At 43.8% G+C, this 25,770-nt stretch overlaps 1 protein-coding gene and 1 pseudogene across 1 annotated transcript in view; both read right to left on the bottom strand.

The window, feature by feature from the left end:
• Positions 1 to 19,541, bottom strand: part of ada (adenosine deaminase) — a 59,656-nt gene extending 40,115 nt beyond the window's left edge. The window contains exons 1-3 of the mRNA XM_078236507.1: positions 19,328 to 19,541; positions 16,071 to 16,132; positions 6,446 to 6,568 (exon numbers count right to left, since the gene is read on the bottom strand). Of these exons, the coding sequence (XP_078092633.1) occupies positions 6,446 to 6,568; positions 16,071 to 16,132; positions 19,328 to 19,375 (233 nt within the window). The 5' untranslated portion in view covers positions 19,376 to 19,541. The remainder of the gene's footprint in view (positions 1 to 6,445; positions 6,569 to 16,070; positions 16,133 to 19,327) is intronic.
• Positions 19,542 to 20,992: 1,451 nt separating this feature from the next.
• LOC144508759 (U2 spliceosomal RNA) lies at positions 20,993 to 21,198 on the bottom strand (annotated as a pseudogene).
• Positions 21,199 to 25,770: the final 4,572 nt, after the last annotated feature.

Raw genomic sequence — 25,770 nt, 5'->3', positions numbered from 1 at the left:
GACCACCCTCCATTAATACTCCTTTTCCTAAATCTTCAAAGCGAAAGATATGCCCAGAGGACACTCAGTGCTGCATCGCAAGTGAGCCCACCAGGAGCTTTAACTGAATAAATAGCTACAGGTAAAAGATGATTTGTAGTTTTAAAAAGCCTCCCAAAAAGGGTATGTCTTTGTCCAACAAGACTATAAACTACCAGAGAACAGTGAATTGTTAAGCGATTCAGGAAAAAGAAAATGAATGAGCCTTTGACAACAAGAGTCCAGTTCAAAAGAACACTCCCTCTTTGCAGTACCTATTTTGCAATAAGCCATCATTATCTTCACCATAGAAACCACAATGGTTCATCTGTCAGCTTACCAACAATTACTCAAGAGCGATTACAGGTGGATAATAAGTGATGACTTTGTCAACAGGTGAATAATAAGTGTTGACTTTGTCAATAATGGATAGATAAGAAAAGAGAAATTGCTCAGATCATAAGGTCATATTTTTTGATGTTTCTATTAATTGACTGGTCAGTCTTCTATACACCTTGTACAGATTACACTGACATGTCAACTGTTACATGGAATATAGGCATCAGACCTCCATGCAAATGCATTTTTGGCATCTCATTATTAGTCCTACACAAAGCAGCTAGTAGTCATACAATGTTAGGTACAGTAAGAAGTCTCACAACACCAGGTTAAAATCCAACAGATTTATTTGGTATAAGCTTTCGGTGCACTGCTCCTTCATCAGATAACTCACCTGATGAAGGAGCAGCACTCCAAAAGCTCATGATACCAAATAAACCTGTTGAACTTTAGCCTGGTGTTGTGAGACTTTTTACTGTGCCCACTCAGTCCAATGCCGGCATCTCCACATACAATGTTAGGTGTAAGCTAGCTTCATCTTCTTAGCTATTTGCCTTTTTAGAACGAGGAATAATTCTGCAATCCGAGGCTCCCACTGGGAAGCCGTGATCACACTGAACATGCATTGGAGAATCACAGGGAAAATGCGGACTTTTTCGCACTGACTGTCTCTCTCGACAGGTGCACAAGATGACAGAATTACCATTAACTAAGTACTTTTTATCTTTCCACTTTCCTCAAGAAGTTACTAGGAGAGTCCCACATGCAGCATCATCTCACTAACTGGTCACTATTTACCAGTTCCTTAACAACAACTACAACTTTTAAGCTATTAAATCATGACGGTGATTTTAAAAAAGCAAGCCCAATTTTGTCCTATTTAGTGTCCATACACAGTACTTTCAAAGCATTTGTTATCGCATTAAGGACCAGAAATATTGGCTCATCTCCTCCTTTTGTAGCACATTCTAGGGGGCAGCACAGTGACACAGTAGTTAGCAATGCTGCCTCATAGCACCAGGGACCCGGGTTCAATTACCGGCTTGGGTCACTGTCTGTGTGGAGTTTTCACGTTCTCCCTGTGTCTGCATGGGTTTCCTCCAGGTGCTCCAGTTTCCTCCCACAGTCCAAAGATGTGCAGGTTAGGTGCATTGGCCATGCTAAATTCTCCCTCAGTGTACCCAAACAGGTGCTGGAGTGTGGCAACTAGGGAATTTTCACAGTAACTTGCAGTATGAATGTAAGCCTACTTGTGACTAATACATAAACTTTTTACTGTCTTGATGAGATCAATGGCAAACCCAAAGTATGAAAACTGGGGCCCCTGTTCTGAAATATAAACATGGAGGTTATGATCATGCGCCACTGGCAGGACTTTGAACAATAAATATCTCATCAGAAAATTGCAGCTGCACGGCCCAAATTAAAACAATTCAATGATCTGAAAAAATCACAAGTATCTGGTTACGTCCCAGCTGAGTACAAGGCAACAGGGGGGTCTTGGGAAATTTCAGCCAGAGCCTTTACCTCTGAGCTTTTAGACAGTTATTAGCATCAAAGTGTATATTTAGCGCTGAAAAGGTCATATTTTGCAACGTGAGTGTGAATAGGAATGACTTGGCAACAACAATTACGATTGGACTTTATCCTCTAAAGTCAACCGTGGTTAGAATTAAATGGAACCGAATTGAAAGTCTTAGGATCCCTACAGTACAGAAGGAGGGCATTTGGCCCATCGAGTCTGTACCAACCACAATCCCACCCAGGCCCTATTCCCGTAACCCTCATTTACCCTGCTAATCCCCCCCTTACAATAGGGTAAATTTAGTATGGCCAATCAGCCTAACCCGCACATCTTTGGACTGTGGGAGGAAGCCGGAGCCCCCGGAGAAAACACGCGGACACGGGGAGAAAGTGCAAACTCCACACAGACAGTGACCCGAGGCCGGAATTGAACCCGGGTCCCTGGCACTGTGAGGCAGCGGTGCTAACCACTGTGCCACCATGTCGCCCTCTCTAGTAAGCTCTGGTAAATTAGCTGAGCTTAAATGGAACTGTGCTAGAGATTGTACAATTGTTCTCTGCACCCTTTCATCACTGGAGGTGGGAGAAAAGAGGGGGAAAAAAAAAAAATCAGCCACGGTTACTGCTCTGATTGATATGCTATGATTTCTACAGGAAAGCGGGAAAGGGTGAATGTAAGGGAGACGGGCCTATGGCTAAAAAATCTGTCAACAACAACCCTAGAGCCATAAATGGAGAACTACCAGCTGAGCTACATCCTGGAGGCCAGCCAGCATCTATTCAACCATATCCGAACAACTTCAGGTGGAGGGGAAAGAAAAGTTAACAGTAAGGTAGCCTGCTATGAATGTTTTATGCCTGAGGCACCAATATAGCAAACAACTGAAACATTAGCTATTAAATAATGAAATGCAGATATGCAATATGATTAATGGCACTATGAGGCCACGCACACAGTGAGGTGCCGTGACACAGGGGAGGAGGAGGAAACTGCAGCTAAACCTCTCAGATTTTGTATTGAAACAACATGCCTTGCTATCCTCTCAGCTGGATTCATGATGCTTATTCTGGAGAGAGGAAAATGGTAAAACGGATCGAGGGACAAAAGCAGCTGCTGTATGAATTCAACTTCAGGAGCATATAAATTGGGATTCTCAAAGAGAACCTTTTATAAGATATACACACAGAAGCAATTTTAGTGTCTTTATGGTTAACATAAATAACTGACCATGTTCTTTCTAAAAAGTTTTTAAAAGTGCCCAAATACATTCATGTGCTTGTTATTCACGTGTCAACACTGACCAGTTATTTTGTTAGCTCAATTGTGGAATAGTAGGGGAATGAAACATATTCGGCCCATGTTTCGAACTTCAATTAAACAATATTGCTTCAGTAATGATACCCAATTATATCGGATTTTAAAAATTCATCTTCATTTTACACAAAATTACTATTACTATTATTCCTTTCTTGTGATGGCCTCTCACTGCACTTGTTAGACACATTTTCCAGTCACAGGGCACCAGTCACAAGAAAATGACATGACCTTCCTTTTGAAAGTAACAAACTGGTGTTGATAGCTCGACAACTGGCACATAATATTAGCTTGGCTCAATTGGTAGGGTCTCGCCTCTCGGCCAGGTGCAGAGTCACAGTTCCATTCCAGGAGTCAAGAATTTAAACTAGGTTGTCATGACGCAGTCGTAAAGAAGGGCTGCTTTGGGATTAATTGTTTAATATACATCAATTACCCTGGACCTTATTAGAATTTTTTTTTATTATTCATTCATGGGACTTGGGCATCTCTGGCTGGCCAGCATTTATTGCCTATCCCTAGTTGCCTGAGGGCAGTTGAGTCAACCACATTGCTGTGGCTCTGGAGTCACATGTAGGCCAAACCAGGTGAGGATGGGAGATTTCCTTCCCTAAAGGACATTGGTAAACCAGATGTGTTTTTCCAACAATCGACAATGGTTTCACGGTCATCAGTAGATTCTTAATTCCAGATTTTTTTTTACAGAATTCAAATTCCACCATCTGCCGCAGCGAGATTCGAACCCATGTCCCCAGAACATTAGCTGAGTTTCTGGATTAATAGTCTAGCGATAATACCACTAGGTCATCGCCTCCCCCTCCACTCCTTTGCTCCTCTCAGAGCCGACACTAGTTATCGTCCCCATGCCCAACCGGACCCTGTCCCCTCCCATTATCAGAGTCACCTGTCTTATTCTGATCCATGATCCACACGATGAGAGCATCACCTACAGACTCTCATTCTAGACCTGCCAACTGACTGCATCCCACTCCCCCGACTGGACCTGCTACCCTACTGCATCACTCTCCCTCCTGACTGCTCCTTCCTATCATCAGTACCCCATGTTCTCTTCCCAGGACCCCGCCCTCTAAGACATTCCCCCTGCCCTTCCCTCCTAATCCTGCCTCCACTGTCCAGCCTTCGCTCCACCCTTTTATCCTATGCCTCCGCCACTTCCAGCCGTCACCTGCCTCCCTTGTCCAGTCTTAGCACAGCTTTTACTAACGGCACTCAAGTGAAATTATGCGAGGTGCCCAAGGGGAAAACAACATCCAAAGCTCAAAGCCATAGAGGTGAAGCTTGCCACTTATATCGTAAAACAGACCGTTCTATTTATCTGTTGGGAGGGCACATCATTCTAATCAGTTAGCTTTTTAGTGAGTATTTATGAAGTGTAAATGAATGCAATGTGGTTCTCGACACAATCAGCGGGAAACCTCGGCTAAAGTAGAGAGAACAAAACTTCAAACTAATTTTCTGCAGCCAGAAAACTGACTTTTACAATCACAGCAAGTTTAATGCCCACCCTTTCCCCACCCTGTCACAATGCCCACTGATGGCAGGAGCAGAAATCTTCAGACAAAGTCCCAAAGCACCAACACAGGCCTTTTAAACAGCCTGCCTCAGCACCTGTAGCTGGTTCCACTCTTCCTGGGGAAGGCCCAACTCTGGTTAGCGCCCACCTACCCGCCCACCTACAATGGCCCCCACAGACGATGTCTATGGGGGCCATCACTCCCGCTTTTTGCTCCCGGGCCGTTTTATCCGCTTTTTGTGGCCCGGGAGTGATGTGACAGGGGCGCGTTTTTCACATTTTTCTTCTCTGCGCATGTGCAGTTCAGAGCTCCGATTGTTTCGGGCCCGATAAGCCCCGCCCACAACACGATTCAGACTTGCGATTTTTTTTTTCAGGCTCAGTGCGTATGGGGGCGCCTGAAAGCAGATTTCCAAGTCGGATCTGAATTGCGCCCAGATCCAGCACTTCGAATGAAAATGGTAAAATCGGGCCCTAAGGGGCAATTCAGCATGGCTAATCCACCTAACCCGCACATCTTTGTTCTGTGGGAGGAAACCGGAGCACCCGGAGGAAACCCACGCAGAGACGGGGAGAATGTGCAAACTCCCCACAGACAATGACCCAAGGCGGGAATTGAACCCGGGTCCCTGGCACTGTAAGGCAGCAGTGCTAACCACTGTGCAAAGCAAACAACCCTTGTAGTATCCAGTGCCTTCAACCATTCCTTGATATCACATGAAATGAAACAAATTGGCTGAAGACTGGCATCTGTGATGCTGGCGGCCTCCGGAGGAGCCCAGCTGGATCATGCACTCAGCATTTCTGGCTGAAGGTGGCTGCAAATGCTTCAGCCTTGTCTGATGCAACTCCAGCCTAAATTGTATCTTTTGCTCTACCATCAACAATGAACCTTAGTTCATCTCTTCCGTGTTCTGGAAATTTCTTTCCAAAGTTTGTCTCCCAATTTTCAAATGTTGAAGTCTGCAACCAAATATTTGGTCACCTACCCTTTCAAACTCAAGTGCAGATTACTCAAGCAGGCTAAAACAGCAGTATGATTTAGCCTATTGCCTTCCCATGAATTTGGATTTGAACCTCCTCCTCAGTAGATGAGAAGGCCCCCAGCGGAAGGCACCGTGGCTTTTCACCAGGCTCCGTCATTTGGGCCCTAGTGCAATTTTAACCATAGCCATTCAGTGGGAAGCCAAGTTGGTTTTCACACCAGACCAATCTGGTGGCAAAAGAAATCTGGGCTTGGAAGTGACCCAGAAAAGGTATTTATTTTCTTGCAACAAAGAAATCTTGCTTCTCATGCCCAAGCCTCCACCCCCTTTCCCCAACCTTCATGCTCTCCTGAATCCTAACCACATAGTGGGGACTAATGGCAGTCTGTTGTTATCACATTTCCACCTTTCAGGTTTTAACAGGAGACTTAAAGGCTCTAAACATGAGGCCTGCAGGTTAAAATAATGGAGAAGAAGAAGTCATGGAAAAGAACTGGACTATTTGTCAGCCTGGTAATAGAACTGGGGCTTTAGTCTTCAGTTCCCTCTGCTAAAAGCACTTGTGATGTTTTTGCTGCATCAATGGTAAAAGCAACAGTAGCAGCATTTTTTGTTAAGTAATGTTACATATTTACTCTGGTCAAACCCAATATTTGCCTTGCAAATTTGGATAGTCAAAAGCAAACCCTGGTTTCAGTAAAAGATCTGAAAATGCAAAATTTCACTTACGCAATGGCGGGCATGTAGTAGTTAAATTTTTCAAGAAACTGAGTGAGGTTACAGGGTTCGTCATATCCAACATAGCTCATAAGCTCTTCCACGGAGTCCCCTGGTAATCTGATGCCACGTTTTCTAAACATTAGGAAAAAATTCAATTTAGATAAATCTCACAAGTAATTACAGAGCGTTCCATTATGGTCATAATCATTATGAATGGTATAGATTCATGTGAAGCATGTTATTTGTGGCAGACCTTCAAGAAGAAAAATGTCCAGCAAATTACACGCTGGATTTAAACTAATAAAACAGTTACACAGAATATCTAAAATCAGCATGGGAACTTCCACAGAGCTTCCCCTCTGGTGAAATCTCTCTTTACAAAGAAAACAGGAAATGCAGTGTCAATTGGTTTGTTTTCTTTGATGGGTGGGTGAGAAAGTGAATATTCTGGTTATCACAGCAACATAATGCAATTGCAACAAAAACAGAAAAAGCTGAAGAAGCCCAGCAGGTCAGACAGCATCTGTCGAGAGAGAATAGAACCAACATTTCCAGTCGGGAAGGGTCTTCAGAGCTCTGATGGAGGGTCGATGGGTCACCCCAAGTCGGATGGCCCTTCCCAACTCAAAACGTTGGTTCTATTCCCTCTCTACAGATGCTGTCTGACCTGCTGAGCTTCTCCAGCATTTTGTGTTTTTGTTTCAGATGCCAGCATCCGCAGTATTTTGCCCTTTTGGTACAATTGCAATTGTACGGGACTTTGTGATTAATAAAGTTGGAAAAAAAGTTGTGAAAATTAAAACGACATTCTACAAAAATGTACAAAGGTAAACAATAGCTATTTGAATTTATATAGCCTACCTTAGAAAATTATCCAAAAGGTTTCACAGAGGAGTAACCAGAATAAAATAGGCTCTGAGCCAAAATTAGTAAAGATGTGCAAAAGCTTGGTCAAAGGAGGAAGGGAGAGGTGGACAGGCAGAGAGTGGTTCAGGGAAGAAACTCACTGTAGAATCTAAATGTAGGGGTTTGGATGTGTTGATGTCCAAAGGGACCTGGGTGTCCTTGTTCATGAGGCACTAAAAGCTAGTATGCAAGTGCAGCAAGCAATTAGGAAGGCAGATGGCACATTGGTCTTTCTTGCAAACGGCTTTAAATACAAACACACAGAAGTAAAGATATCTTGCTTTCGATTATGTAGAGCCTTGGTGAGACCACACCTGGAGTGTTGCGTACAGTTTTGATCTCTTTATCCAAGAAAGGACATACTTGCTACACAGGGAGTGCAACAGAGGTTCACTAAAATAATTCCATTGGATAGTGGGATTGTCTTATAAAGACCGATCGAAGAAACTGGGCCTGTATTCGCTAGAGTTCCGAAAGAATAAGAGCTGATTTCACTGAAACATAAAAAAATTACAGGGAGTGACAGGGTAGATGTAAATAGAATGTGCCCCCTGACAGGTGTGTCTAGAACCAGGGGACAGTCAATGAGCACATTCAATGATTTGATCTGCTAAGATACTACATCAAATGTTATTGCGGAAGCTAAAAGGTCATGGTCTAAGGGGACATATACTGGCATGATTGGTTAGCTAACAGGAAATAGACGGTAGCCATAAATAGGTCTTTTCTGACTGGGAGATTGTACCAAATAGTGTGCTAGGGCCTAAATGTTTTACAATTTATATAAATGACTTGGATAAGTGGCCAGAAGTATAGTTGCTAAATGTGCTGATGCTACCAAGATAGGTAGAAAAGTAAGTTATGAAGAGGACAGAAGGAGGCTGCAAGGGAACATAGGTTAAGCAAGTGGGCAACGATGTGGCAAATTGTGAAATTGGCCATTTTGGTAGAAAGAATAAAAAAATAAGCATATAATCTGGCTGGTGAGAGACTGCAGAGCTCCGGGATACAGGGGCATCTGGGTGAATCTCAAAAGGCTAGTATGTAGTTACAGCAAGTAATTAGGAAAGCTGATAGATAGGCTATTGTTTTTGTGAGGGAGGTTATGCTTCAGTTGCCGGGACACTGGTGAGATCACATTTGTAGTACTGGGTACAGTATTAGTCTCCTTATTTAAGGAAGGATGTAAATACACACAAAGCAGTTCAGAGAACGTTTACAAAACTAATACCAGGAATTGGGGGGGCGGTGTCTTATGAGGAAAGATTGGTCAGGCTATAGGTGACTTGATTTAAACATACAAAGATCCTGAGGGGTCTTGACAGAATGGATGGAGGGAGGATATTTTCTCTTATGGGAGAATCTGGAACTAGGGGTCACCCATTTAAAACAGAGATGAGAATTTTTTCCTCTGCAGGACAGTGGGCCTTTGGAACTCCCTTCCTCAAAAGGTGGCAGAAGTAGGGTCTTAAGTGTGTTTAAGGCAGAGGTAGATAGATTCTTGATAAACAAAGGGATGAAAGGTTATTGGGAGTAGGCAGAATAAGAAGTCTCACAACACCAGGTTAAAGTCCAACAGGTTTATTTGGAATCACGAGCTTTTGGAGTGCTGCTCCTTCATTAGGTGAGTGGAGGGTTGGGTTCATAAACATGGCAAATATTGACAGAGACGCAATTGCAAGATAATGGTTGGAATGCAATTACCTGTTAAGACTCGCATTCCAACCATTATCTTGCAATTGCATCTCTGCCTATATATGCCGTGTTTATGAACCCAACTCTCCACTCACCTGAGGAAGGAGCAGCAGTCCAAAAGCTCATGATTCCAAATAAACCTGTTGGACTTTAACCTGGTGTTCTGAGACTTCTTACTGTGCCCACCCTGTCCAATGCCAGCATCTCCACATCATGGAGCTCTGAAGATGAGTCATATGGACTCAACATTAACTCCGTTTCTCTCTGTACAGGTGCTGTGAGACCCGAGTCTTTCCAACATTCTGTTTTTATTTCAGTTTTCCAGCATCTGCAGTACTTTACTTTCATTCAACTATTCAGGAACTCATCAAGACCGCGCCTTCCTACCACATGACCACTACTATCTAGACGGACAAGGGCAGCAGACACATAGGAACATCACCACCTGGAAGTTCAACTCCAAACCACACAACACTGGACTTGTAAATATATTGCTGTTCCTTCACTGTCGCTGTAACTCCCTTCCTAACAATACCGTTGCTATTTGGGTTCTGAAATGCAACAGTACTACATGTCCAATCTGGCTTGCAGTAGTCATGTGATCTTTGTCACGCACTCTTTCTGTAGGCAGACATTTTTACAGTTTAATAAAGATCCCACACTAAGAAAGATACTAAGAAGTATTGCTGTCTTTGAACTCAAAACACTGCGCCAGGAGTGGAAAACAAAATAGCGTTTTTGAAAACCTGGAAATGCTGCAGGGAAGCCACAACACAGAACAACATATAGAAATGTTCAAATCTACTAAAAATCTGAAAAAGCACAAGGAAAAGCAACACAAATTGAAAACTGCAAGTAAAATACTGGGCGGGTTAACATGGCTGTTAACCTTCCCCCTCCCTGCTCCCTGCTCTGGCAGAAATGAAAGGTGATATGTGGCAGAACTAGGTAGAGACTGGTGAGTCAGTGTGATGACACTGAGGCAGGCCTTGGTGCAACCATAATGCAGCCAGGATAACCAGTCACAATTGCATCCAGGGCATTAACACACACAGAATGATGCCAAGCTCACTATAGTTAAGAAAGCCCTCCAAAGCCTCTACTTTCTCAGAGATTAAGGAAATTCGGTATGTCCGCTACAACTCGCACCAACTACTACAGATGCAACATAGAAAGCATTCTTTCTGGTTGTATCACAGCTTGGTATGGGCCCTGCTCTATCCAAGACGCCAAGAAATTACAAAGGGTCGTGAACGAAGCTCAGTCCATCACGCAAACCAGCCTCCCACCCATTGACTGTCTACACTTCCCGCTGCTTTGGCAAAGCATAATTAAGGACCCCGTGCACTCCAGACATTCTCTCTTCCACCTTCTTCCGTCGGGAAAAAGATACAAAAGTCTGAGGACATGTACCAACTAACTCAAGAACAGCTTCTTCCCTGCTGCCATCAGACTTTTGAATGGACCTACCTTGCATTAAATTGATCTTTCTCTACACCCTAGCTATGACTATAACACTATATTCTGCACTCTCTCCTTTCCTTCTCTATGAACGGTATGCTTTATCTGTATAGCGCGCAAGAAACAATACTTTTCACTGTATACCAAAACATGTGACAATAATAACTCAGATCAAATCAAAGCTCAGATCGCGCGCGAGTGCCTAGCTATTGTTTTTGCTTGTGAGCATTCTTATCAATATCTGCTTGGCAGAGACAAAGTAACACTGGAGTCCAAACACAAACCTCTTCAAAACATTTTTCTCAAATCACTACCATCTGTCCAAAGCGTCTGCAAAGAATGTTTTTCATTTGCAGAGATGTCATCTGGACATGACAAACAAGCAAGGAAAACTACGTGTATCACAGATATACTGTTGAGAGCAGCGCCCCCCCCCCCCCCCCCCCCCACAAGGAAAGTTGAGGATGCAACAGCAGAATGTGAAATTCACAGATTCACCTGAAGCAGCAGCTCAACGTGATCTGGAAGTCAACTCAGCAGAGACTTTGAATCTGACAAGCACAGCAAGATGCAACTCTCCAAGTGATACAAGAATTAACGATGAAAGGATGGCCTGAGATTTTCAAGGACACACCTATGATCACAAGAGTATATTGGGCATAACCAGGATGAATTGACATCCTAAGATAGCATCTTGTACACGGAAAACAGCCACTCACCCAAGGAAGGAACAGCATTCCGAAAGCTCCAAATAAACCTGTTGGACTTTAACCTGGTGTTGTGAGACTTCTTATAAGGAAAATAGAATCATCACTGAGAAGATGAGGAGAGATGCTGAAGTGCATCTATGCAAACCATCAAGGAATTCAATTGGGTCTGAGAAAGGATATGGAAGTGCTCTACTGGCCAAACGTAAGCAATTAAATTAAAGACCACATCAACCATTAACTTGTAAGAAGTAACAAGCCAAACAAGCTTGAGAGCTGTTAACAATACACAAGATCCCAGACAGACCATGGATGAAGCTGGAAGTAGACCTCTTCATTGTAACAGCAATTGGCTATCTTGTCACTATAAGCTACGATTCTAACTACTGGGAGTTAGACCAGACTTCAAAATTTCTTCTGTAAACTGACATTCTACATTAGCTCAGTAAAGGCTTGCACTGCAGTCTTTAAACTTGAAACAGTGGGTGCACTATACCTCAAAGCACACCACCACCTTTTCAAGGGCAAGTAGGGATAAGCAATAAATACTGATCTAGCCAGTGATATCCACATCCCAGGAATGAAAATAGAAATTCGCAAGGACATTTCAAGATCTTGTTTCAAGAGGCAAACCCCTTGTCTGACAAGATGGGAGAAATAATTGTCCTGATAAAGAATCACCCTACTTAAAATATCAGCATCAGCAAATATCAACACAAAACCTAATCACTGGAATTTAACCAATCATAAAACACTCCACCCATTTAGTGTTACATAATGCTTCCTGAAATTTGACCTCCACGCGCCTTGGCTGATACATCCACCCGTATAAAACAGGCAGTCAGAGTTATGAAGAGCTGGGACATTGCCAAAGTGCTGTTAGAAAGCCCACTTTGAACTTGTCAGATGAAGTTGCTTTTTCTCTGCTTTGCACTTGGTGGCCATTGTTCAGCTATAAACAAACAGTCCTGTCTACATTTCCCCCACATATTTTACCTACAGTTTTCTGGAATCTGCCATACAATTCTTATACCATTTATCTGATGACACTTGTTCCCAATCCTTTACAAAAGCATGCTCAGCACATAATTTCAAAGCAACAAAATCTTTTGTTCTGTTGGAACTCTGTTTGATCTTGCTTGCTCCATTCTCTAGAACTGTAACATTGCTGTTTATTAAACTGAGGGCCCTTTGTGAAAACTGGAATTTAACATGTTTCCTCAGAGTCGACTGGTTTCCTCTGGTGCCCAAGCCCAGTCCCACTGCCTTGGTAGCTCCAGCTAATCATAAAGGAAAACTTTTCTTTAAAAACTCACAAAGCTATAACCGGAAGTTATTTAAATAGAGATTCTGATTTGCAATCGAGGGAAGGACGTTTTGAAATAATGTTATTTCATCTTTACGTTTCAGTATCATAGAATCCTACAGAGCAGAAGGAGGCCAAGTGGCCCATTGAATCTGCACCGACCCAGCATAATCCCACCCAGCCCTATCCCCATAACCCCGTGTATTTACCTTAGCTAGTATCCCTGACACCAAGGGACAATTTAGCATGGCCAATCCACCTAACCTGCACATCTTTGGACTGTGGGAGGAAACCGGAGCACCTGGAGGAAACCCAAGCATGTACAGAGAGAATGTGCAAACTCCACACAGACAGTGTCCCAAGCCAGGAATTGAACCTGGGTCCCTGGCGCTGTAAGACAGCAGTGCTAACAACTTTGCCACCATGCCACCCCGTGCCGTATCTTTGTGCATTGCCATTATCCAGGCACAGGTGCACATACATACTTATTTACGTGTGTGTGAACAATATATCTACCCAAACAGCAAATCTGTCTCCAGGAAGCTGGATATTGTGTGTAATAAAAACAAAAAATGCTGGATAAACTCAGCAGGCCTGGTGACATTTGGGGAGAGAAACAGAATTAACATTTTGATCTAAAAATGATTCTTCTACAGAACTGGCTGTGGAAGCGAATTTTGGTGAACAACTTATTTAACAACAAAAGTAAGATGGAAAGCAATGAAGGTGAACGTGGTAAAAGAGAAAAACAGAAATCCCGTCAGACAGGAGTAGTTCTTCTTCAAGGAAGGCATTCCTGGAAGAGAAATAGTGGTGAATTAAACACTCAGATGAAAATAAAATTCTGAGGATGCTACAAATCTGAAATAAAAACAGAAAATGTCGGATAAACTCAGCAGGTCTGGCAGCATCTGTGGAGAAAAACAGTTAACATTTGGAATTCTCCCGTCGCACCCACCACGGGAATTGTAGTGGGCGGGGAGGGGGTGCAGATGCGGACCATACACAGGTCCATTGACCTCTGGTGGGACTCTCCGGCTTTGAGGCGAACGCGGACGGAGAATCTCACCCAACATTTCAGATCTACATGATCCATCATCATAACTGTGTTCTTCACAATCCTTCTACAGGACTACAAATTTGGCATGGTGCACAAGTGAATCATATAAGAAACAGATCATCATCTACATATCTACCACCACAGTTTGCTTTGAATTTAGTCTGAAGTGATGAGACTTCATGGAATTGTATGGTTACTGCGCACTTTGACTATGTGTTCAGTCTTGGTTGCATCATTCTGTATAACCTTTCATCCATCCATGATGACATGCACAGCTGACAGAATCCGAGATTCATAGTTTTGCCTGTAACCTGGCAAGTTACTGTTTTTAAGAATAAAATGTTTCAAATTTATACTTGTTCATGGGATGTGGGCATTGCTGGCTGGGCCAGCATTTATTGCCCATTCCTCAGGGCATTTGGCAACCACATTGCTGTGGATCTGGAGTCACGTGTAGGCCCGTCCAAGCAAAGACAGCAAATTTCCTTCCCTGACAGACATTAGTGAACCGGATGGTTTTTTTCAACAATCGACAATGGCTTCATGGTCACCTTTAGACCTCGAATTCCAAATTTTTACTGAATTCAAATTTCACCATCTGCCGTGGTGGGATATGAACCCTGGTCCCCAGAGCATTACCCAGGGTCTCTGGATTAATCGCTCAGCGACAATACCACTATGCCACTGTTTCCCCTAAAATAGGGAGAATGGAATAATTTCACACACAAGGGAAAGAATGAATAATGGCATATTGTACACTCTGCCTGTCAGCAGGGATCATGTGCTCTCCTAATTCTCCAAGCTAGTGGTTTGTCCTTCCTCTATTTATATATTGATATCATACAAATGCACAGCATTTAAACGACTGAACAAGTAATAAAACCTGGCTGTATGTATTTAAATGAAACACGGCACACTCTAAGTTAGAAAGTCGACTATTGCAATTCTGCAAATGGGCAATGTGGCAATGTCCATTCAGAAAGTTTACAATCACCATCGATTTTAGCCATAGTACAACTATGATAATTAACTGTTTACTGCGTTGGCTGCAGAAATAGCAAGGTGGCACTAAGTGTCGGGAAACTGTAGTGCAGCATAAGTAATTGCATAAACTAAGGGAATGAACATGATGGATTTAATATGAAAATGGCAAAAGAGAAAATAATGGGACTTACGATGTGCAAATCCCTATGACCAGATTATCTTCATTCTAGGGTATTGCAAGTAATGAGAGAAAATTGCAAACATATTGTCATAATTAGCCAAAGTTCTCGCGATTCAGAAATTGCATATTTCATTTAAAAAAACATTACGTGTCACTTCATTATTGAAGAAGGAAGGAGTGTAGAACATACATAACTGCAGATTTTTCAAATATGGGGAAGTTACTGAAATGTGTCAGAGACAGAGTGAGTGTTTGATCATTCATTAGCCAATCAAAACAAATCAGCATAGATTCGTGAAAGGTCAGTCATGTTTGACTAATTTGATAAAGTTTTCTTAGGCATGGTGAATCCGAGAGTGTCTACTGATATCGTCTATTTCATTTTTATTATTTATTAGTGTTACAAGTAAGCTTACATTAACACTGCAATGAAGTTACTGTGAAAATCCCCTAGTCGCCACACTCTGGCGCCTGTTCGGGTACACCGAGGAAGAATTTAGCCTGGCCAATGCACCTAACCAGCATGTCTTTCAGACTGTGGGAGGAAACCAGAGCACCCGGTAGAAACCCACACAGACACGGGGAGCGCATGCAGATGCCACACAGAGTGATCCAAACCAGAAATTGAACCCAGGTCCCTGGTCCTGTGAGGCAGCAGTGCTTACTGCTGTACCACCGTGCCGTCCCCTATATGATCTTCCAGAAGTCATTTGATAAGGCTTTATAAATGAGAGATTATTGGGAAAAAATAACAAGGTGCAGAGACCCAGAGATAACATGATTACCTGGGTCAGCAATCGGTTGAGATGTAGGACAGAGATTGGAGTTAAAGGAAATGTATTCTCATTGGTATGTTGTGGCAAGTGGTGCTCCCCAGGGATCTATGATGATTACTTCACTTTTAAATATTGACTTGGATGAATGAAAAGTTGTGTATCCATGATTGCAAACTGCACTGTTAAGAGCCACATTAAGTGAATAGATAGAAGGAGGAAGTTACTAAATGACACAGATAGATAGACAATGAAAATCAGGAAAGTGAAGGAAAACGGTGTTCCAACTTGAATCCGAGAAAGGCAAATTGGAATATTTTCTTAGCAAGAGACTCGAATCCATGGAGAAACAATGGAATGCAAGTGAAATATCCATGTAGACATTACTAAAAGCTGGTGCACAGGTTCTATAAATGGAGGGGGAAGAGCCTCAAGGTAAACAAATTGAGAACCCCTTCTCAATTGAGTTAAACAAGAATCCACCACATCTAAAAACTTATTTCAACCCATGTGACAAATATGAAAAAGTTGCTTTGATTTACAATGTGGGAAACAACTTACTTGCCAAAATATAAAATTGTCTCAGGTTTTATAGCCCCGTCAAGATGAAGATGAAGTTCCACCTGTAATGAAAAACAAATGATAATTTTGATATATAATTCCTACACAATTAGTCTAACTATGGAACAGGATAACTCTAGTTACCACTATGAGTTTCAAACCATTAATACATTTAAAAAAGTGTGCTTCTCTACTCATCTCACTCGCTAAGTTTTCACGTGGCCTTTAAAATTGTTTGATAGCTTCTGAGCACAGTGATGCTCAGAACATCGTCTGATCATAAAGAAAAATTCTTTTTGTTTTATAGAAACCCTACAGTACAGAAAGAGGCCATTCGGCCCATCGAGTCTGCACCGACCACAATCCCACCCAGGCCCTACCCCCATATCCCTACATATTCTACCCGCTAATCCCTCTAATCTACGCATCCCAGGACACTAAGGGGCAATTTTAACATGGCCAATCAACCTAACCCGCACATTTTTGGACTGTGGGAGGAAACTGGAGCACCCGGAGGAAACCGGAGCACCCGGAGGAAACCCACGCAGACACGAGGAGAATGTGCAAACTCCACACAGACAGTGACCCAAGCCGGGAATCGAACCCAGGTCCCTGGAGCTGTGAAGCAGCAGTGCTAACCACTGTGCTACCGTGCCGCCCTGCAAAGATAATGTACTTTAATCCTAAAACAATAAGGTTAATTTTTCCTACTGCTCTGCAATGGCTTGCTCATTGAACTGGCTAATAATAACTGCATTCTATGCTTTCTACAGGAACATTTATTTTAACCATTGAGCAATATGAGCAATTTATCTCATTTACACAAGTTGGTTGTGTAAGTTTAGCATTATATTAAACTACAAGAGGTTCCATATGGCAGTATGGTGGCACAGTGGTTAGCACTGCTGCCTCAACGCCAGGGACCCAGGTTCGATTCCTGGCTTAGGTCACTATCTGTGCGCTGTCTGCAAGTTGTCCCCGTGTCTGCGCGCGTTTCCTCCGGGCGCTCCAGTTTCCTTCCAAAGTCCAAAAGACATGATGGTTAGATGCATCAGCCATGCTAAATTCTCCCTCAGTGTACCCAAACAGGCACCAGAGTGTGGTGACTAAGTCACAGTAACTTCATTGCAGCCTACTTGTGACACTAATAAATAAACTCAAAAATTTATGGGTCAAGAGAATGAAGGTGAGGCTTGAGAGTGCTGAGATCATAGGTGGTGCAATGCTCACCAGAAAATAACAGACAGGAGCAACCTAACTTACTAACCTGTCATGATTGGAAGGCATGAGGAATATATAGATATTATTGTGCGTCACCCTAGCTACTTTATACAATTATTTGTTAAATGGACTGAACTGATGACATGATGGCAGTTTTGGACGTTTCTGACAGTTCAAAAATGGACAAAGGACTAACAAATTAACTAACGCTCCTTGCATTGTATAAACATTCCAGCCAAGCCAACACAAAGGATGGTGGACAAGACATTTACACCAACCATTTACACCATTTACTAGTGGTTTGCACAAAACACAATGGGGTTTAACCAGGGGCCTCATTGGTTGAATAGCTCGACCTGAAACCACCCTATCACATGATCGAAACTTATCCTGTTTGAATTCCTTTAATTATGCAGCTTTTGAATTCTATAGTCAGTTGCGGCTTAACCTCTACAGAGAAAACCAGACTCTAGGCTTGCAGCCTGCCTCTCTCAAAGTCTGATCTTCAGAAAGAACCCTGTATTTTGCCGACAAAGTGAACTAATTTCCAGGATACAAGAATACTTTGCTATGTCTTCAACAGAATCAACCAGCAGGCAAGTTCTTAGGCCCAAGACAAGGAATTCTATCAGAAGCCACCTGAAATGACCTTCCTTGGACATCGACTTGCTGGACACTGGCAAAACCATAATTCTTATTTTTGCCCTGAAGCCTTTAAAGTTAAAGGTTATTTATTAGGCACAAGTAAGGCTTACATTAACACTGCAATGAAGTTACTGTGAAATTCCCCTAGTCGCCACATTCCGCCACCTATTCAGGTCAATGTACCTAACCAGCACGTCTTTCAGACTGTGACAGGAAACCGGAGAAAACCCACGCAGACACAGGGAGAATGTGCAAACTCCACACAGTGACCCAAGCCCAGAATTGAACCCAGGTCTCTGGACTGAGAGGCAGCAGTGCTAACCACTGTGCCACCCCAAGTGCTTTGAACAGCTGAAATGCAGGCTGCTTTTAAACTGATCAGGAAGGAAGCATGACCCTGTCCCAATTACCTGCTACAAACAAATGCAGTTAGCACCACTGCTCTCTCTCTCTATGGCTCACGTGTTCGGCTGCTAAAAGCAACAGCTGCACGTAAAATCCCGATGTAAATCCGGCTTAGACAAATTTCACATCATCATTCTAAAGACGAGTTGAAAATTGCGCGAAAATAAACGCATGCAACAGGATATGACCAGATTAAACAAAATGTAATGGCAGAATTGTGATTTTTGCAATGCTGATGAGTTAACACAGTCAATTGTCCCCTCATCTCGGAAGGAAGGGACATTGTTGAAGGATTTATAATCTTGCTTAAGTGAACCTGGAAATTAATTCCCCCTAATAAATAAAACAATTTCAATTTTAACTGTGGGAAGGGAAAGAAAGAATGAACACCCAAGTGTTGTTTTAACTGCTGGGCAGGTCGGGAGAGATTTGGGATTAGAATTAAACATGCTGATTTCCTAGTCAAGACCAGCATTTGCAATTATCACTCACACTTGATCGCGGATAGTCTCTTAAACAACGATTATTTAACAGAAACTTAATCTGTTCCAGGATATGAAAGTTCCTGAAATCTCACTGGAACACCACTACATTACTTCATGTTGCAATTACTGACAGCGAGATCTCCGTTCACTGTTAACATGTCCTGCTGGACGAGAACCAATTTTTAAAAACGCTCCTATTACTTCCTGCTCAACTCAAACCACCGGCTAAAATTTAAAAAAGTTGAGGGAGCGAGTGGCAGTGGTTCACTGCGAGTGATAGACTCCCATTATAATCAAAGCGGTTTCTGCTTTGAAATTACCAAACGCGAAGGACAACATTATTCAGGGTACAACCGAACCAAATATTAATTTCAGGCAAAAACGGCCACCATGATTTTACTTTATATTTGCAACGAGAGGGAGGGGGGGGGGGGTGGATTTACAACGTTGCGATGGAAAATAAACAGTGAAGCTTTTCACTGCCTGCTCGCGATTTCTTACCCTGGCTTTGTTGAATATCTGTATATTGTTTGTTGAGTTTTGTGCCATGTTGGAGATTACTTTTTTTTCTTCCCCCACCCCAAGTGAGTTTGACAGCTTCACGCATAGAAAGAAAGAGAGAGGCTTGCAATCCCCTTTTCTTTCTGGGCAACCAACAACCCGATTTCCTGCTGCCCCTGCCCATTTTATAGGCTTTTAGTCCCGCCTTGGCTCCGCCCGCAAAAACTGGCTCTCCTCTCTTATCTGTCACTCCGACACTAATCCCGCACTGCCCTTCCGCAGGCACACACACATACACACACTGCCTCGTACCACAGTCTGGCTCATTGACAAATGCCGGGGGCACTTTTGTGACACCAGTTCCACCACAGACAAAAAGTCAGCGCACCACTGGAATGCAAGGGCATTCTCTCAAACGTATCCCTGACGTCCACTGTTGTGTCGATAAAGGGCTAGAGTGAAGCAGTTTGGACTGAGTTACTCCCGGGAGACATCCAGGATTTGGACTCAGACCCGCGCTCTCATTAGATACCCCATCATGCTGGCATGCTTGGCTCTTTCCTCCACCTGTGTCCCTCCCCCTGAGCCACTCGCCTGGCACCTCAACATGTGCATCTCTTAATCTGGCAATGAGAGAGGCAAGGGATGAGATTGCAGAGCCTTTGGCTTTGATCTTTGGGTCCTCACTGTCCACGGGGATGGTGCCAGAGGACTGGAGAGTGGCGAATGTGGTTCCTCTGTTTAAGAAAGGGAATAGAAATGACCCTGGTAATTATAGACCGGTTAGTCTTACTTCGGTGGTTGGTAAATTGATGGAAAAGGTCCTTAGGGATGGGATTTACGACCATTTAGAAAGATGCGGATTAATCCGAGATAGTCAGCACGGATTTGTGAAGGGCAAGTCGTGCCTCACAAATTTGATCGAATTTTTTGAGGAGGTAACTAAGTGTGTTGATGAAGGTAGGGCAGTTGATGTCATATACATGGATTTTAGTAAGGCGTTTGATAAGGTCCCCCATGGTCAGCTTATGATGAAAGTAAGGAGATGTGGGATAGAGGGAAAGTTGGCCGATTGGATAGGTAACTAGCTATTTGATCGAACACAGAGGATGGTGGTGGATGGAAAATTTTCGGACTGGAGGCAGGTTGCTAGCGGAGTGCCACAGGGATCAGTGCTTGATGCTCTGCTCTTTGTGATTTTTATTAATGACTTAGAGGAGGGGGCTGAAGGGTGGATCAGTAAATTTGCTGATGACACCAAGATTGGTGGAGTAGTGGATGAGGTGGAGGGCTGTTGTAGGCTGCAAAGAGACATAGATAGGATGCAAAGCTGGGCTGAAAAATGGCAAATGGAGTTTAACCCTGATAAATGTGAGGTAATTCATTTTGGTAGGACTAATTTAAATGTGGATTACAGGGTCAAAGGTAGGGTTCTGAAGACTGTGGAGGAGTAGAGAGATCTTGGGGTCCATATCCACAGATCTCTAAAGGTTGCCACTCAAGTGGATAGAGCTGTGAAGAAGGCCTATTTTTTTAAATACTTTTCCAATTCAATCAAATCAAATCCAATTCAGAGTCTCAACAAGTTGAGACATTTCAGATCCAGGCTGTCAAGACAGGGCGAGCGACCAAACCACCCTGTCCTGGGCCTGATCTACATGAGCCAAGCTGATTGGAGAAGAGGGAGGTTCCTCCTCCAAGACTTGAGCTCATTTGCATCTTAGCCAAAAGGCCGAGATGCCGCTTTTAAAAATTGCTTCATATGAAACATATGAAGCTTCAGTGTAACCTAATGACCTCAACCAAGTGCGGCCAACCATGGGCTGCCAACCATACTACACTTGATCTTAGCCAAAAGGCCGAGAAGCGATGAACTATAGGCCGAGAAGGCCTATAGTGTGTTAGCTTTTATTAACGGGGGTTGGAGTTTAAGAGCTGTGGGGTTATGCTGCAACTGTACAGGACCTTGGTGAGACCACATTTGGAATATTGTGTGCAGTTCTGGTCACCTCACTATAAGAAGGATGTGGAAGCGCTGGAAAGAGTGCAGAGGAGATTTACCAGGATGCTGCCTGGTTTGGAGGGTAGGTCTTATGAGGAAAGGTTGAGGGAGCTAGGGCTGTTCTCTCTGGAGCGGAGGAGGCTGAGGGGAGACTTAATAGAGGTTTATAAAATGATGAAGGGAATAGATAGAGTGAACGTTCAAAGACTATTTCCTCGGGTGGATGGAGCTATTACAAGGGGGCATAACTATAGGGTGCATGGTGGGAGATATAGGAAGGATATCAGAGGTAGGTTCTTTACGCAGAGAGTGGTTGGGGTGTGGAATGGACTGCCTGCAGTGATAGTGGAGTCAGACACTTTAGGAACATTTAAGCGGTTATTGGATAGGCACGTGGAGCACACCAGGATGATAGGGAGTGGGATAGCTTGATCTTGGTTTCAGATAAAGCTCGGCACAACATCGTGGGCCGAAGAGCCTGTTCTGTGCTGCACTGTTCTATGTTCTATGTTCTAACCCAAGATCCCGGTTGAGGCCATCGTCATGTGTGCGAAACTTGGCTATAAATCTCTGCTCACTGACTCTGCGTTGTCGTGTGTCGTGAAGGCTGCCTTGGAGAACGCTTACCCCAAGATCAGAGGCCGAATGCCCGTGACTGCTGAAGTGTTCCCCAACAGGAAGAGAACACTCTTGCCTGGTGATTGTTGAGCGGTGTTCATTCATCCGTTGTCGTAGCGTCTGTATGGACTCCCCAATGTACCATGCCTCGGGACATCCTTTCCTGCAGCGTATCAGGTGGACAACGTTGGCCGAGTTGCAAGAGTAGGTACCGTGTACCTGGTGAATGGTGTTCTCACGTGAGATGATGGCATCCGTGTCGATGATCCGGCACGTCTTGCAGAGCTTGCTGTGGCAGGGTTGTGTGGTGTCGTGGTCACTATTCTCCTGAAGGCTGGGTAGTTTGCTGCGGACAATGGTCTGTTTGAGGTTGTGCGGTTGTTTGAAGGCAAGAAGTGGGGGTGTGGGGATGGCCTTAGCGAGATGTTCGTCTTCATCAATGACATGTTGAAGGCTCCGGAGAAGACATCGTAGCTTCTTCGCTCCGGGGACGTACTAGACGACGAAGGGTACTCTGTCCGCCATGTCCCGTGTTTGTCTTCTGAGGAGGTCGGTGCGGTTTTTCGCTGTGGCGTGTCGGAACTGTCGATCGATGAGTCGAGCGCCATATCCTGTTCTTATGAGGGCATCTTTCAGCGTCTGTAGGTGTCTGTTGCGATCCTCCTCATCTGAGCAGATCCTGTGTATACGGCGGGCTTGTCCGTCGAGGATGCCTTCTTTAACGTGTTTAGGGTAGAAGCTGGAGAAGTGGAGCATCGTGAGGTTATCCTTGCAGGACAGTGAAGTGCTGAGGTGACCGTCCTTGATGGAGATGCGTGTGTCCAAGAATGCAACCGATTCCGGAGAGTAGTCCATGGTGAGTCTGATGGTGGGATGGAACTTGTTGATGTCATCATATAGTTGTTCCAGTGATTGTTCACCATGAGTCCAAAGGAAGAAAATGTCATCGATGTATCTAGTGTATAGCATTGGTTGAAGGTCCTGTGCGGTGAAGAGATCTTGTTCGAACCTGTGCATGAAGATGTTGGCATATTGAGGTGCGAATTTGGTCCCCATGGCACCTCCAGATGCCATGGGGACATGTCATTGATGAAGACGAACATCTCACCAAGGCCATCCCCACACCCCCACTTCTTGCCTTTAAGCAACTGCACAACCTTAAACAGACCATTGTCCGCAGCAAACTACCCAGCCTTCAGGGTAACAATGACCACGACACCACACAACCCTGCCACAGCAACCTCTGCAAGATGTGCCGGATCATCAACACTGATGTCATCATCTCACGTGAGAACACCATCCACCATGTACATGGTACATACTCTTGAAACTCGGCCAACGTTGTCTACCTGATACGTTGCAGGAAAGGATGTCCCGAGGCATGGTACATTGGGGAGACCATGCAGATGCTATGACAACGGATGAATGAACACCGCTCAAAAATCACCAGGCAAGAGTGTTCTATTCCTGTTGGGGTACACTTCAGCGGTCACGGGCATACGGCCACTGATCTTGGGGTAAGCGTTCTCCAAGGCGGCCTTCACGACACACAACAACGCAGAGTCGCTGAGCAGAGATTGATAGCCAAGTTCCGCACACATGGGGACGGCCTCAACCGGGATCTTGGGTTCATGTCACATTATCTGTAACCCCCACAACTTGCCTGGGCTTTCAGAATCTCATTAACTGTCTTGTCTGGAGACAATACACATCTCTTTAACCTGTGCTTAACTCGCTCTCCACTCACATTGTCTGTACCTTTAAGACTTGATTACCTGTAAAGACTCGCATTCCAATCATTATTTTGTAAATTGAGTTTGTGTCTTTATATGCCCTGTTTGTGAACAGAACTCCCACTCACCTGACGAAGGAGCAGTGCTCTGAAAGCCAGTGGCTTTTGCTACCAAATAAACCTGTTGGGCTTTAACCTTGTGTTGTGAGACTTCTTACGATCTTTAAACATTCAGTTTGGGTTCCACTGTCCTTGTTGGGACCTGGGTGCCGTTTTATTGTAAACTTTTTAAAAAATATATTATTGTCACAAGTAGGCTTACATTAACAGTGCAATGAATTTACTGTGAAAATCCCCTAGTTGCCACACTCCAGTGCCTGTTCGGGTACACCGAGGGAGAATTTAGCATGGCCAATGTTCCTAACTTGCACGTCTTTTGGACTGTGGGAGGAAACCGGAGCACGCGGGGGAAACCCATGCAGACTCAGGAAGAACATGCAGACTCCGCACAGACAGTGGCCCATAGGAAGGGGGAAGTTAAAGATTATTTATTAGTCACAAGTCGGTTTGCATGAGATGCCAAACTGGTGAAGCTACAGCACAGGCTTAAAGAGAAGAAGCAGCATATGATGGACGGAGCTAACTGATTCAACATCCAACAGAACCAGCTGTGAGTAGCGGTGGACATTTAAACAATTAACAAGGGCAGGAGGCCCCACAAACCATCTCATCCTCAATGATGGAGGAGCCCAGCACATCAGTGCAAAGGACAAGGCTGAGGCTTTTGCAACCATCTTCAATCAGAAATACTGAATGGATCATCCATTTTATCCTGATGTCCTCAGCATCACGCATGCCAGTCTCCAGCCAATTCGAGTCACTCCTTGTGATATCAAGGAATGACTGAAGGTGCCACTTACAGCAACACTGTTCCAGTACATATACAGCACTGGCATGAACCCAATAATGTGGAATTTTGTCCATGTATATCAAAAAAGTAAAGTTATTTATTAGTCACAAGTAAGCTTACATTAACACGGCAATTAAGTGACTGTGAAAATCCCCTAGTCGCCACACTCTGGCACCTGTGTGTGTACACTGAGGGAGAATTTAACGTGGCCAATGCACCTAACCTGCACATCTTTGGACTATGGGAGGAAACTGGAGCACCCAGAGGAAACCCATGCAGACACAGGGAGAACGTGCAAACTCCACACAGACAGTAATCCAAGCCGGGAATCGAACTCAGGTCCCTGGCGCTGTGAGGCAGCAATGCTAACCACTGTGCCACAGTGCCATCCTGTAAGATGATATGAGGGCCACTGTCTCTCACTCCTTTGCTGGTTCATTTGTTCTGCTGGTGCCTGCTGTTAAGACCTAGGGTTGCTATGTTCCTCTGCTGGACCTCCAGAATCCACAGCTGCCAGTTCAAAATGGATTCTCTGTGATTCGCTGACCATCTGATTCAACCACAGAAAACCTCAGCGAGGACCTGAGTTGACACCCAGCCTTTGAATGCCTCCCAACAACCCTTTTCTCCTTTAAGACTTTTCCTGAAACCTAAACTTTATGAAGCTTTTGGTCACCCATTGTTGTATTTCATGTGACTGTAGTGAGGTAGATAAGTTTGAAATAAATAAATGGCAACGCTGCTTTTCTTACATTAATCTTGGTGTAACAATGACATTATAGCAACATCCATTGCTTTCCTAGTTTTTCCTTGATATCTCGCCTTGGCACATTTTTTACCCCGCAAGTGGTTTACAAATGTAACTTGCTGCTGTTTTTATTGTTGGAAATATTTTCATTTAAAGGGAGTAAATTACATTTAAAAATATTCAGGACTTTAAAATGCTGACACACATTGATAGTGCTGACACAAGCAGAATTGTACTGTGCAAAAGCACTGGAAAACATGGGTAACATTAACAAAACTCGAGTGAGGCTGGAGATAAGAAGATTTCTCCCCAAATGAGTAGTGATAGCACCATTTGTAGAACATATTACAGGGACTCGTAGTCAATGCTGTGTCAGTTAACTTGTCTGGAAAATAACTGGATAAGTTTTGGTTTTGAAGTTGGAATATAGGAA

This window comes from Mustelus asterias, chromosome 20, assembly GCF_964213995.1.
Source record: "Mustelus asterias chromosome 20, sMusAst1.hap1.1, whole genome shotgun sequence".
Classification (NCBI taxonomy): domain Eukaryota; kingdom Metazoa; phylum Chordata; class Chondrichthyes; order Carcharhiniformes; family Triakidae; genus Mustelus; species Mustelus asterias.
This window is presented reverse-complemented; position numbering and strand designations above follow the sequence as displayed.